The sequence below is a fragment of the Triturus cristatus genome, chromosome 3_2 (genome assembly GCF_964204655.1).
Source record: "Triturus cristatus chromosome 3_2, aTriCri1.1, whole genome shotgun sequence".
Classification (NCBI taxonomy): domain Eukaryota; kingdom Metazoa; phylum Chordata; class Amphibia; order Caudata; family Salamandridae; genus Triturus; species Triturus cristatus.
In genome coordinates, this window is record NC_140584.1 from 195,294,912 (window position 1) to 195,309,784 (window position 14,873).

Consider the following 14,873-nt stretch of genomic DNA (forward strand, 5'->3'; position numbering starts at 1 on the left):
GGGACACCTATGGTGCCCCCTAACATTTCCCTGCACCATGTGGCAGGTACCGTGTGATGCCTGCCACGTAGTGCAGGGAATGCAAAACTTGCATTTTTACCATTTGCCGCAATGGTAAGCATGCACAATGCGACCGCCATAGTGGCGGTCGGATTGTACTTGCACTTGCGGGACCGCCGCCATATAGGCGGCTGGTCCCAATCCCCGTGACGATGGCGGACGGGCTAAAGTCCTTCCGCCATCATAATGAGGCCCTTTGTTAGGGGTCAGATCTACTTGAAATGAATGACCGACTGTCGGCCAGGGGATGGATCCATCAACCAAGTTTGGGCACTTATCCACTAGATGTCCTTTATGGCGCGTTGGTCACTTAAAGCCAGTTGTAGATCTACAGACAGAATGTTTGGTGCACCTGAGCCAGTTCCATAAATATTTGCAGTCGAGGCACGCTCCTGGATCCCATTAAAAAAGGAGGATGGCCAGCTTAATAAAACATCTTTTTGTCTCTTATGGTCCAAAATCAACTTAGATTAATCCACCCTAAGGTACTTTACAGGATTTGTTTACGTGATCTATCCATTGACTACTACCCGATCCCCAGGTTCTTCTTTTTATTTTTCTCTTCTTTCTTTCCTCTCTCCCCTCCTTGCTCTTTCCTGTACCATGTTATATGAGATTTCAGGAAATGGGTACAGTTATACTTCTCTGACCAATATAACCTCTAAGCATATGTATATACATATATATGATGTATTCCGTTCTTTCTAAATCTAGACTGCAATAAAAAATAAATGAATGGTACACTCTTTAACTTCAGCTTCGTAGAAGCAAAGTTGATAATCACTTAATTGGTCGGTTAAAAGTTCTCCCAGATCTGGAAAATATTGTCTATTGCTTGTAATTCATTCCACTGACCAGTTTGAGAAACCGTTGAACAATCAGTCTTCATTGCAATTAGACGTGGCCGCCTAACGAACCAAGAACGAGGTCTAGGGGGTGGATATGACCAAGCTCACCTCCTCCAATGCCGTCTGCTCGGTTATAAGAGTGATGAACTTGGAGTGAGGTGGAGTGCCTGGGGAGGCTGGTGTGGGGAGCACACTGATGAGGAAATGATGACGCGAAGGCGGCCTTTAGAGAGACAACAATCTTTTCAACATCTAGATTAATTCTATCTTATTTTCTGAGCTAGTTATTTTATACTAGGGTTAGACTATGGCACATGAAGTAAAGTCAACCGCCCAACTGCCTGAGGTGCCTCTGGAATGGTGGTTTTCCAATATGGAGTACATCAAACATTCTGCAGGGAGGTCCCCAGAATCCTCTCTATGGCAGGATGGCACTTAACCCTGTCCTCCAGAATAGTACTTTTGGCTCTTGGAACACATAAATGCAGACAAAAGTGTGAAAATATTCTTGAACATGGGTTTGCTTACTGCAAAGCAAGACACCTTGAATGAATGGCCAAATAAAGAGACACCCTGGGTGGGTGTATATGTATTTGTACTATGAATAGATGCATAGTAATGAAGGACCTATTTGTTGTGCAAATCGTGTTTAAACTTGGTGTCTTTCGATGTCACACTTCACCTTTGCCCCCCGTTGTTAGCCCTTTTAGTCTACATTTTTGTCCCTCCGCCGCACCCCTCCCGAGTCCCAAACTCTTCACTTTTCATGCATCTCTTCCCAAATCTTTTTTCAACTATACTTCAATGCTTGTTTGCAACTTTGACTAATCCTGATGATTTATGACAAATGTTAAAGGAAGGTTCAACGGTCCCATACTATCTTTTGTGCGCCGCCCCCTCTTCTATTCCTTGTGTTTGCATCAGTTGTGTCTGTACTGTTTACTACTCCTCATTATCCAGGGTAAAGGTTACAACAAATGTCTGTCTGTCTCATGCTGTTGTCAAAGTCACGACTGTTGTGAAGTGCATTACAACCCGTATCGGTTTAGTGGAAATGTTTATGCTACCACGGTCGGTATAGGGCTGATTCTGGCTTTAGGATATACATCTTCACCATGCTGAAACCCAGCAGGTTCGAGTGGACGCTATGCAAGGCAATAAATACATTAATTTAAAAAAAAAAAAAAGGTTTTCGCTTAACCGGCACTAAAATGCAAAATTTTAATCAACGCATGGAAATATTGTCCACAATATAAAAGCAAACTATACAAATCATTCTTATGAAAATCTGTTTTCAGTGTCTAGCACTGACAGGAATCCACTGCTTAATGTGCATTAAAATGCATGGAGGGGAAACTCATAGTGCAGCATCTAAGAGACCATTCTTACATTTCAGAAAATGAGGCACACGTTGTGTAATTAATCTAAATGTTTTCCCAATGTTCTTGTTCCCAGGGAGACGACACGTTAATTGTCCCGATGCACGCCTACCCAGCTATGAATGTTGTGGACTTTCCATCACACATAAATTTATCTGATGTTCAACTTGGACAAAGGTCAGTAATGGAAGCCCGTGGCAACTATGTTTTGTTAAAATTATGATTCAAATATCTAAGCACTGGGAAAGCGGGAGAAGCTTATGGTGCTTGTACCTCAGAGGCTGTCGAATATGATATGCAGAAAAGATAAACTCATCAATTGACGCATGTTAGCACCAAGATGTCTGACTGTTATATAGTGACTCTGGGGCTACGGGATCCCCAATATACAGGCTGCTTTTCTTGTGTTTGACAGACTTCTCAATGTGGACATCTTACTTCTATCCCTGTTTCCAACTCCATTTTGTGCATGGGAACTCTGAGAGACAAGATCCTCATAACCCTGAAAAGAAGCTATTAGCAGCATTTAAAACAGGCTTCTCCAACGAGCAGCTCGTGAGCTACTGGTAGCTCTCCAGCTACCTGGAAGTAGCTCTCCTGTGTGCAGTCCAGTTTGCGAAATGTGATGCTTTTGCTTGGCTGAATTAATAGATGTATACAAAATAAAAAAAGTGTGCTTCTAAGACAAAAATGTCAGTTTTTTCAGACCTCAAAACCGTGTTTGGAGAAAAATGGTTGAATTACCAAAATATATTTAAAGCTGATATTTCTGTGATGAATCATGTAGCACTGGGTGAAACGTGTTACTAATATTATGACCTTGACCATGGTGCCAGGGTTTATAGCTATGCCTGCTATGTATGACCCATGTAAAAGAAATCCACATTGACAGTCTTTTTTACACTGCTTGTACCAAACCTGGCTGATGCACTGGAGAGATCATTTCTGGCATCCCTGCCCTGAGGTGAGGACTGCCAGTAATTTGAAATGGGGAGCCACCAATTTAATCTTGTCTGATCATTATTACAACACTAATGATATTAATAGTTTGGGATGATTTTCATTGAGCATAAGTAACTCTTCTTACGTAAAAGGTTGGAGACCCCTGATTTAAAATGACGAGGTTGCCTCATAAATTTAAATAATATGCAGCTTCATACAGGTAACCAAGCAGCGAAATCTATTTTCTTGTAGGTTGCTTGCCAATCAATGGGAACGTGCTCCCCGCTAATTCGTTGCTTGCATATACACTGTGTAGAGGTTGTGCATGAGGGTTAGACTTCCGCTCTATCCGTGGGCTTTGACCGTATCTATGCATACATTTGATACAAAAGGAGTGAAAAATAGTGCGCTTAAGAATTACATGGGAGTGTACGGATGAATATAAAGTGTTTGACTGAAGTGTGGTCTATACAGGTTTCAATGTTTAGTGCGCATAACAACGAGTGTTCAAACCCAGTCACAGCTAGCATGTTGCAGCATCTATGTATGTGTTTTGGAAGAAAGAGTAAAATTAGACGCTTTCATGCATGCAGACAACTACCATCTTTGGGTGATCTTTATAATGCAGTTTAAACCACCTTGAATATGGTCATAAAAAATGCCCTGTAGTGAAGGGTGCTACACTAGCAAAAGGCAATCTTGCATTCAGTGCAGTATATAGGTTGGAGTCCAGAGAAGAGCAGCAGACAAACACCCTGGATCCAGGATGCTTTAAAGGTTTCCTTGGTGGTAACTGTGATTCAATTGACATCTGTGGCCAAACCAAGCTTATCTGTGATGCATAAAGAACTACCCTTCTAAGGTTGCTTGCTGATACATTGCACATACTACACCACTGATGTTAGTGGAGGATTAGATGACAGATTGTAAATTCTGCCTATTTTTAGGTCTGGTGCTAGCCAATGTCTTTTACTAAACATATATGTATAATATACTTACTTCTGGGGTCTTTCAGCCACTCCTCTCCAGTCATTTTTCTCATTTTTCTTCCACCCACTACGGCATAAACAGAGTGAGGCAGTGGTTCAGCCCTCTTTTAAACCATTGACTAACTTTACTTTATGCACTTTCACAAGGACCACATCCACATACAAAGTAGTTCCATTCAGTGCCAGGGAGTACTATTGCAATTATTTCTTTTTCAGGCCCAAAATGTATTTTTGCTTATTGCCAATGTTTGTTCTTTTATTTTTAGGTCGAGCCTAGCGCAGCGCGCATACGCTGCTCCATGGGAGGCTTCTTGTGAGCACTCCAAAGTTCTCTGTCTGGCTAGCACATCCCCCACGCATTAGGTTGGTTTTTGCCTGTGTTATTTATTTTTCGTAGCCTGAAAATGGCTGAGGGCGGGCGCATGTCTCACCTCTTTAGCAAATGTTCACTCCCTCAGCGTTTTGCTTGCAGGAGCGAGCAGCGGCCCGTAGTGTGCCAGCTGCATTCCTTACATTCTTTGCAGTGTGTGCACCCCACTCGCTGCCTTCTAATACCGGGTGGCACAAAATGCTTTTCTCCTGCCTGCTGTTGCAAGTATCTGCTTATCAGTATCTGTATTTGTTTAACCAGTATGGCACATACCACGCGGCACACCTCAATTGGATTAAAGGCGGCCACACTTATTGTTTTGTTCGGTGCGATCCCCAAACACAGGCGCATGCGTTTTTTGTTGCTGTTGTTGTGGTTTAATTTAAATTAGTGGAGCGGGGGGAGGAGCTAAAGTAGTTTGCCATTACCAAGACTTTTTTTTCTTTAATTAAAAAGCGCATCACAAATACTTTCCTCCCGACTGGCACTCCCGCAACACTTTAAAAAAATGTATTAAACCAGCACGCACATACCGCTCGGAATGCCTCAGCTGGATTAAAGGTTGCTTAATGGGTCTCACATTAGCGACAGTTGAAGCTATTGGCATTCTTTTATTTATTTAAAAAACAATGCCTTTAATTTTTCTTATAAGATCCCAAAGGTGAGACCTATTGGCTATGCCAATGCTTGTTTTAGATTGACGAAGGCTCGGTAGCATTCCCACTAATAAAGTTTTGTAAAAACCAAGATAAAAAAACGGAACAAGCAAAATTCCGTTGGCGAACACCAGACATATTAGCTTTGCCACTACATGTTAGGTTTTGAGATTTAACCTAATTAACAAGTATTCAGTGTATGTAAGTCGGTTCATATTGCTTTTCAAGCAATACCGTCATGAAACAGCAATGAGACAATTACCATGTTACATATAAATATATGTTAGGCTTGTATTATACCCAGAATGCTTAATTTTTAAAAATATTTACAGTATATGTGTTTGGCGACCCAGGTGTTTGGTGGCAGTGTGGGCTACCTGTAATACGCAACCCTTGGAGTGAGTGTGACTACAGAGATGTGTCCCACCAGCCCATATACAGTGTTAGTATACACCTAGGATGGCACCAATAAACGGCTCTCCATTTGGGGCACAGGCAAGTAGGCCAGCCTCACCTGTTGATGTCTTTTCTGTCTTGTGTTGTGACAAATGGTGTGTGATAGGCCTGACTTCTTGACAAAACAGTGACTTTGACACGTAATAGGAAATATGGATTAACAGTCAGTCCTGATGAAAGTTAGGGACCCTGTGTGAGCCATGAGGAAGGGCTGATTAATGTCGATTTAGTCTGAGGGTATAGGGTAGAAACCCTCCACTTAATTCACTCAAGTAACTCATTCTTATTTGAGTCGCACCAGCGGCACCCAAAATAAAGGGAAACCACGGTGACCACTAGATATTTTTACTATTTATATTCCTCATTAGGATTAGAATATTTTCCAAAATGCTCCATGGAACAAAGTTGAGCCCACACTGGTTTTTAGGCACATGGATGGGACCTGATGAAGTAGCATAACATCAATCGAGTGTGTGAGGGTCCACAAGAAAAATATTGAATATACTTTCGGGCAGGAGGACTAGGCTACAACCACACCATTATAATAGGGTGGTAGGTTACCCATTGTGAAGTGTATTCTAGATAGCAATATAGTATCCTGCATTTCCCAATACATACATTTCTCTATCACCGCCCCACACATCGGCGTGAATTTTGGTTATAAGCTGTTTGATGAATTTTCACAAAACTTTTCACAAAACAATTAATCCACCTCGGCTCTTTCCTGGAAAGTTTTGGGGTGATCCACCCAGCAGCGGTCGAGAAAAAAGTGTGTGGGATGTCCCAAAACACTTTTCCTCATGCAGTTTCCCAAACAAACTTATGAAAATGCTACAGTCAAAACAGAATTACACCAAAATTGGCAGAACGCTAGTTTTTTACCCAGAAAGTGTGCTTTTTGTGACTTGGTGTTAATCTGGTCATCCGTTTTAGAAAAAAAAGGCTTCAAAATGTATAGATATCTAGCTGCACAGTACTACAGATGTAGAACCGTTGGAGTGCCATGGTGCTAAATGACACATGAAGCATGCTGATTAGCTGAATTCGCAGGACCGAGGCCAGTCCAGAGTGACTGAGGGCTGTGATTGGCAGCTCTAAAATGAAGAGAAATGTTGAGGTCACTATTTTAGAACTCAGGGACTTGGTCCTCATGTCCTGACAAAAAGACCAAAACAACATATAAGGAGGCAGGGTAGGGGCACTCTGACCCCCTGGCCAGCATGGAGGGGTCCCAGAAGGCCCCCTCCATCCCTAGGGGCAAAGTAAAAAAACAATTTCCATATCCCCACAGACTTGCAATACTCAGCACAGAAGTTTTTGCTAGTGCTGCAAAATTACTGCAACATTAGTGTGGGACAGAAAAAATAAAAGTGGGTGGCTCTGCGTAGTCTGTTGTGCGACCGTGGTGAGTTGGCCACCCCTGGATGATTCCATGCGTCTGATTGGCCACCCATTGGGTGTTCGGCGGAGGGCATGGCTGCCTCTCACCCCCCACACAGCCAAAGGCTGTGTGCGGGGGAGGCCTACCTACGTGTGGTAATAAATATTACTTTGTTAGAAAAAAAACTAGAAATTCACTGAAATAAATAAAGGTTAAAGTGAAATATAGTTAACTGAAGATTTCAGTTAAAATTTTACTTTTTAAACTCTAAAAACCACAGAAATTAACCAGTTTTAGTTACCTCAAGGAACTATAACTCCCAGCCTTGCCATGCACTGCTTATGGTCTGACATATTACATCACTCAGGGTATGGTCGATCATATCATTGATAACATCGCTGATGGCACCAGAAAGGACTTCAGTGATGACAACACCGTGCTTGGTGCGGGTGCGTTTTATAGTTCCTTGAGGTATCTATAACTGGTGAATTTTAGAGGTTTTTAGATTTCATAAAGTAACATTTTAACTACATTTTCACCTAACAATAATGTCATTTTGAGATTTTTTTCCCAGTGTTTATATATAGAATGCAGGGACCCAGATTACCAAGACTGCCTAGTGTTGAGGCCACCTCATACCACTTTCTTCCACTACCCTATGCTTCCTGCCTCGTTATCTCATTCTTGCACGTTCTTTTGGTTCTCTGTTTTCTTCCTTTGTCACCGTTTTACTATCCATCTCTCCCTTCTCCTTTTTTCTTTTTTTTAAATTTCTCTTTCTTGATCTGGGTCACAGACCAGTGAAGTAAATTAAGCGATGGTGCCGTAAAAATAAATTCCAGCGCCCACCCCGTGCTCGAATGAAACACTGAATGCCCCTAAACAACACCACTTCTAAGTTTATATCATGTACAAAATTGTGCTACCCGTCTATAAGATCAGCGCCGCAAACTATGTAAATATATAAAGTATACTAAATATCCTAAATATGTAATGAATGTATTTCTTCCCACTGGTTTAGAACTACATTTAGAATAACTAAAACGTAAACATTTGAACATTTCTCAGAGGGAGGACATTTTCTTTCATATTTCACATGACTCATTCACTAAGTGTTTTCCTGTCAATGAAGTAAACGCTTTGAACACTTAGAAACTAGGTCATTTCTTAATATACACACATACTCGTACAAATCCACACATGGGAATGTACTAATCCAATACTTACAGGAATCTGTGACAGTTGCAGCTTCCCAATTCCTAGTGACACATAAATGTATTCATAGAAGAAGAAAATGTGTTACCTATTATGAACTAAAGAATTAAGTCCCAGATTTACTTTTTAATTATAATGATTTCTTTTGCTACGCAGCGCAACCAGCAACATCAATCTACTTCAACACAAGCATTTTTGTGCTAAAAGTTGACACTGACGCATCACTAAATCGGTTTGCGTTGTATTATGTCAAAACCCCTGTGAAAGAAATCTTTGCTCATGAATCTGCAAGTCCCATCGATCAAGAACGTGCGCACCCCAATTCTGCTATATGCAGACGATGCTGTTCTGATTGACCGTACCGGTCGAGCCCTACAACAACTATGTAACAATTTATGTAAACTACATGAGTAGTTTAGACCTAAAAACGAATGAGGCAAAGTCATTGGAGGAGGGCCCCGCAGTTTTACATAGAAGGTCGTGAACTAGCCCACACAGGCACCTTCTCGTATCTCGGAATAACCTTTGAGAGACAACTATCCTGGTCCAACATGATCCCAACTGGGGGCTTAGCACTGGAAAAAGTATAATAGCACTTCATTCTTTTACAAAGAAACTGGGTGCAAAGCCCCTCGAGATGATCAATATCAGTGGCAACTTACGGGGCAGGAATATGGGGATACACTAATGCCCACTCCCTCCAGACTATCGAAAATTCCATATGGAAAAGACACATTGGCCTCCCAGCCAGCTGTTCTAATTTTTTATGCCATGCCGAGCTGGATGTCCCTTATATTGATGACATAATTAGGTTTGCACCCATATTGTTGTGGCACTCCATCTGGAGAAGAGCTTCAGTAAACCTTACACAGAGACTAATAGAAGACTGTCTCACCTTGCAACACGCGTTAAGGATCCTGTGGTTATTATACATTAAAAATAGCCTCATCTCTCTCGATTTAGGTCGACTATTTACATCCCCTTCAACCTGTATTACAGTATAAAAAAAGAAATCATAGAGCGTTATAAATTAAACTACTCAAAAGCGTTTGTAAAATTATATTTAGAGAGCCCAATTGAACAGGAAGGCGCCCTGGGATATTTATCTTTTGTGACCAATTCACGTAATAGATTTATTCTAGCAAGGTATCGTCTGAACCTCATTCCGTGCATGTTTTCTTATCTAGCTGGCATCTACTCTATAGCTGACCTCCAGCCCTGAACGTGCGATGGCTCCTCCTCCCAATCAAATTTACATATTCTCTTTTTCTGTAAATCGTATAAGACGCACCTCAAAAGATTTATTTGGCCGCTTATGCGCAAACATCATTTTACTCAATGTCGCCCAGCTCTGTATTTTTTATAATCATTTCCTAACGAATTAGTATGTTTGACTGTGGCCTCAAATTTACTTTCATGGAAGGCTAGCAGGCTGGATCACTTTGTTTTATGAATTATGAATCACGCATTTTTACCTTGCTCTTAAGTCTAATGTTTTTACCAAATTACTGCTACCATTTGCATTATGAAATCTGTATTTTTTAATCTATATTTTATATTGTGCACTTTGTACTTTTATGATCTTAATAACTTAAGTATCGAATAAAGGGATTCTATTATTATTATTAACAAAAAGTAAAACAATCAATGAATCACAAGGACATTTGGCAAAGGCATCCACGTGCATAAAGCTAAATGCACAAATGTACCCATGCAAATATATGTTTTCATGCTCATGACTCCAATGGAGACCATGTGAAGAAACTGAAGCAAAGGGCATACAGGAGCATACACTGAAATCGTGGGATAGTATTTACTCGACATCAACTTGATATAAAAATGTAAACTTTTAGGACCACGCAAGCTATTCGAGAATTCTCACATCGAAGTCAGACATGAGAGTGAAACTTTAGATGTCAGAGACTAGCACAACTTGGTAACATTGATTTGCATTGAGCGAGTACATGGCCAGTCCTACTACAGTCATGATAAGGCATTATCTCTAAATTCCACACTCTGATAATTTCCGCAAAGTGGAACAGCGCAACATCCAAAAGGGGATTCCAAGCAAAGCCAGACTAAAGTCACACAAAGTAGCTCAACTTGACTGTACCCAGAATCCTAACACTGGTTAAAATGGGGCACAAGCACTGGGCAAAAGGAAAATCATATGCTTTTTCCATGCACAATGCTTGTAATTTCCATGGCTTTACACATATTGCCCAGGTAGAACTTGGGAGACTGGCAGTGCACAGATATTTGTCCTAGAGGTTTTGCCTCAAGTTAAAACCTCACACAAGACTCTGCTTGCCAAACATCTGCTTGCCCAACGTTTACCGGTATCGTACTGCTGCATGGTGATTGGTATTTCACAGGGTGTTCATTCACGTGCAGCAGTAAAAGATTGAGCTATGTTTTGCTTTCGCCACAGTTTGCACACGATTTCAGCACAACTTTGCATTTCACATATCATGTAAATCTTTGCCGAATGTATTAAATGAAAGCAATTTGAATTATTTTCTACCTGGCAATAATATTTTCAGTTCCTGTTACGCTGGTTGTGGTTATGCCCATTTTACCCTATACGACCTCTAAATTACTGTAGAGATGTTGATATGCAGGGTAACCATTTACCGGAGATTCTACACTGTAACATTTTCAACACGTTGCTTGTTTACAGAGAGTCTGTCGCTGTGAGCCATTGGAGATTTATTGGGCTATCTGAATATTAAAAATGTAGCCTACATCTGACATTTACAGATTTTGCTGTTTGTTTGATCAATGTTCGAACTGGCCTGCGTCATCGAGCTTGCTCTAGTTTTAGATTAGTTTATAATATTTTTACCAAACGCTGCAACAGTGGACCTTACAGAGGAATCAATCAGTTTATTCCTTTGTTAATGGCTGCCTGCATTAAAAATATAAAAAGGAAAAATACCGCAGTGCCAAGCTTCAAAGTAAGAGCAGCTTCCCGCTGACTTGATATTCACGATTGGGTCTAGGAGCTCCCTCTAATGCCCTGCAAGGGGACCCAAGGTTTGATATTCTCCTTATGGTGGCCCCAAATGGCACGGATACCACCAATGTCTTGAAAGAGTGTTGTGGGTGGCTGCAGGAGGTGCAGCAGCCCCACTTGCATTGCTCTTAAAATGTGCCCTACCTCTCAGGGCATAATGAAAGGATTGCCCTGGGAGAGGTTTTATACTTATTATTAAGCTCTTCTAGAACTGGAGGCTTTTTTCTTCAGCTGTACAGTGTGGGCACCCCGTGTGGTTTACCCTGAGGCTGCATTTTATGGCCTCTTGACAGTAAAGAAAATCTTTGGCATTCATGTTTATGGCTGCTTGTGTTGAAATGCTTCATTGATGATGAACCCCTTATGATGAGTTCTTTTCAATACGAAGTATAACATTTGATTGCTGGTATTAATGTGGTGATAACCACACAAAGCCAGTAGGCCTGCCTTATGTCTAATGACGCCCTCTTATTTTGTGATCTTGCACCAGGCATAGGTGTGATATTGTGATTATAGGGTGTTTGTAATACAAGTAATTTCCATTTTTAAATGAACAGGCACTGACTAGACAATAGTTTATTGAGTGTTCAAAGTTCAACGTTTATTGACAGATCAAAAGCAAGTTTCATTGTCAGAATACATAAAAAACAATAAAACAACATCAGTTCATCATCACAATAATCACAGCATAAAAGGAGCATGCATTACCATTTGAATCAATAAGTCAAATTTGCATATAAATATAAAAAATAATAAAATTAGATACATAAATAATTAAAATAATGAATACATTAAAAATGGCATTCCTCTACATCTTATTTCTAGTCGTTTTTGGTAATGATTTTAGCTTAATCGCCCGTGCAGCAAAAATACATTTGGAAACAGATACCACTACGACAGAGAAATGATCACAAATCCGTATGGAGGATTGTTGTTGTCTGCCAGTGAATGACGATTATTAGCCCCAAACTACCTCTCCTGAGTAGACCCTGTCCTAGCACTAAATATTACCATCACTGAAATAATACCAGTACTACCAACAACAATAAAAGAAATAACACCACCAAGAACACCAACAATATCACCCCAGCAACACTGATATTACCACCAATACTACCACCACCATCAATAATACACCATTATCAACACCACTGCCAATAACTCTCTACCACCAATTCTACAAAACTGTCATTTCTGCCTCAATACTGAACAGTTAACACTACTACCACAACAACAATATCTCCAATACCACCAACAATGATATACTAACCACCAATACCACCAACACATCAATGTCACCACCATCTATTCTACTACAACCAGTACTACCAATAACATCACCCCTACCACTACCATATTACCACTCCTACCAATACATCACTACCATATTACCACTCCTACCAATACATCACTACCATTGCCACTACAAACATTACCACTCAACCAATACCAGCACAAATGCTTCAACAAATTAATACCGCCACCACTAATACCATCAGCAATGCCTGCAGCAGCACCAATGCACTAAAACCATAAGCAATACTACACCAGTGCCACCAATATAACACCACCATTTCCACTCCACACCATCACACCTCCAGTGGCACACAACCACACATGCAACCACCAACCCAACCACTTTAACCGCAAATACTGCCTCTGCTACCAGTGCGACACCCCCACCACTACCATGATTGACAAAAGTCCCTAGTCCGACTTTAATGTGCTGTTGCATTGAAATACACTTCTGAATGGCTTTTTTACCTCTAATGTCACATTAAAACCGGATCTATTGCCTTTGTCAATGCTTACATTCAAACTTGTCAGCTGATTTGAATGTCAAGGCACCTCGGCCCGGCTGGTTGATATCTAGTCTATCTTAAATGCTCAGATTACATTGTCCACAGGGATGGAAGAATGCTTTCCTAAACAGCCAAGTCTGGAGGTCCTTTATATTTTTAAATATATTTTATTAAGTTTTTCAGAAAGTATGAAAAAGGAGGGAAGGACAAAACTCACAATCCTAAATGAGTACAAAAAAACATTTACTATGATCACATCGAATCCCTGCAGGGCTGTTATATTAGCATTGTAGGGGTTAACAGGGCACCAGTCTTATTGAGGTTTCCTATACAATATTTCTGATGGATACATCTGCCAGTGGATTCCTCACCTTGTGAATATCCCCTGCGCCAGCAACATTCGGAAACTTTTGTAGCAGTCCACGCCGATGGGGTCGACGACGACATCACAGAGACACGGCTCCGCTCGCGACTCCGCTGACGTCACCGACTCCATAAGAAGACCTCGTCGGCGTGATGACGTCAGTTCCCTTTTTTCCGCGCCGTCGAAGCCAACGGATTTCGGGAATCGCTGTTGTTAGCGGCATTGATACTTTGTGTATTTTCGTTGTTTTTCCTGTCTTCTTTGAAGATGTTGACGAAGAAGTCTGGGTTTAAGCCTTGCCGGGAGTGTGGCAAGCATATGTCCATCACTGACCCACATGAGGACTGTGTGTGGTGTTTATCCTCGGACCACGATGTGGATGGCTGTACCAGCTGCCGAAAGATGAGTATGAAGGCTCTGAAGGAACGGGAGGCAAAGCTCTTTATTGCCAGAATGAAGAGGGACAAGAGAGGGAGAAGGAGATCGAGATCGAGATCGAGATCGAGGTCTCGATCGAAGTCGAGGTCGGCGTCAACGTCGACTTCGGGGGCATGCTTCTCGAGCTAAGAAGCACAAGAAAAAGAGAAGACACTCCTCTCGGCACCATTCAGATAAGAGCACGGCGCCGAAGCCGAAGTCACCTGCTCGGCGTCGAAGGGACTCTGTTTCTCCATCTCCTGTGCCGGGTTCGCCTGCTGGTCCTTCATCTCCGGTGGTCTCTTTGTCTCCGGCTTCGCCAGTTCCAGCCCGGACTCCGATGCCGGTTCCATCCCCGGCTCCGGTTCCGTCTCCGGCTCCATCTCCGGAAGATCTTCAAGTCCCGGGTGAGCCTGCGACGCCGTTGATTCCACAGTCGGCGCCGGTTGGCCCGAGTCCGGTGGGGCCTGGCCAGTATCCTGCTTTCCCTGGGCCAGGTCAAGACCCATCACATTACTTAAATGCAATGTATGGGGTATTTGCTCGTGCCATGTATGTCCCTGGTGCACCTGCGGGTCCGACGGGTCCTTTGGCATTTAACTTAGGGGTGCCGCAAATATATCCTCAGGCCCCTTTCTATCCATTTTATCCAGAGACGCCGTCTTGGAATCCTCCGGCTCCGAGAACGTCGACGCCGCTTCCATCCTCGCCGGCTCTGGCTCGACCTCGTTCGACGCCGATGGCTCCGCCGGATCCACGGTCGACGCCGGCACCGTCGGAGTCGATTACGGCGCCGCCGACGCCGAGGATTCGAATTCGCTCCAGAAGGGAGACTCAAAGGATTATTGAGGAGCAGAGATACCTTCAGGAGGAAGCAGAGGATGGAGAATTGGTGGAGTCGGATGAGGTTTTTTACGAGCTTAAGGAAGCTAGTGGTTTGGACCTGTCTCCTGAGTGGGAGATTAATCCGCCATCAGA

The 14,873-nt window shown here is 42.2% G+C and overlaps 1 protein-coding gene across 1 annotated transcript in view; it reads left to right on the forward strand.

Moving 5' to 3' along the window:
- The window catches only part of CFAP221 (cilia and flagella associated protein 221), a 563,252-nt gene that overhangs the window by 137,803 nt on the left and 410,576 nt on the right, over positions 1-14,873 (forward strand). Inside the window, exon 6 of the mRNA XM_085646788.1 lies at positions 2,364-2,464. Coding sequence (XP_085502914.1) covers positions 2,364-2,464 — 101 coding nt within the window. The remainder of the gene's footprint in view (positions 1-2,363; positions 2,465-14,873) is intronic.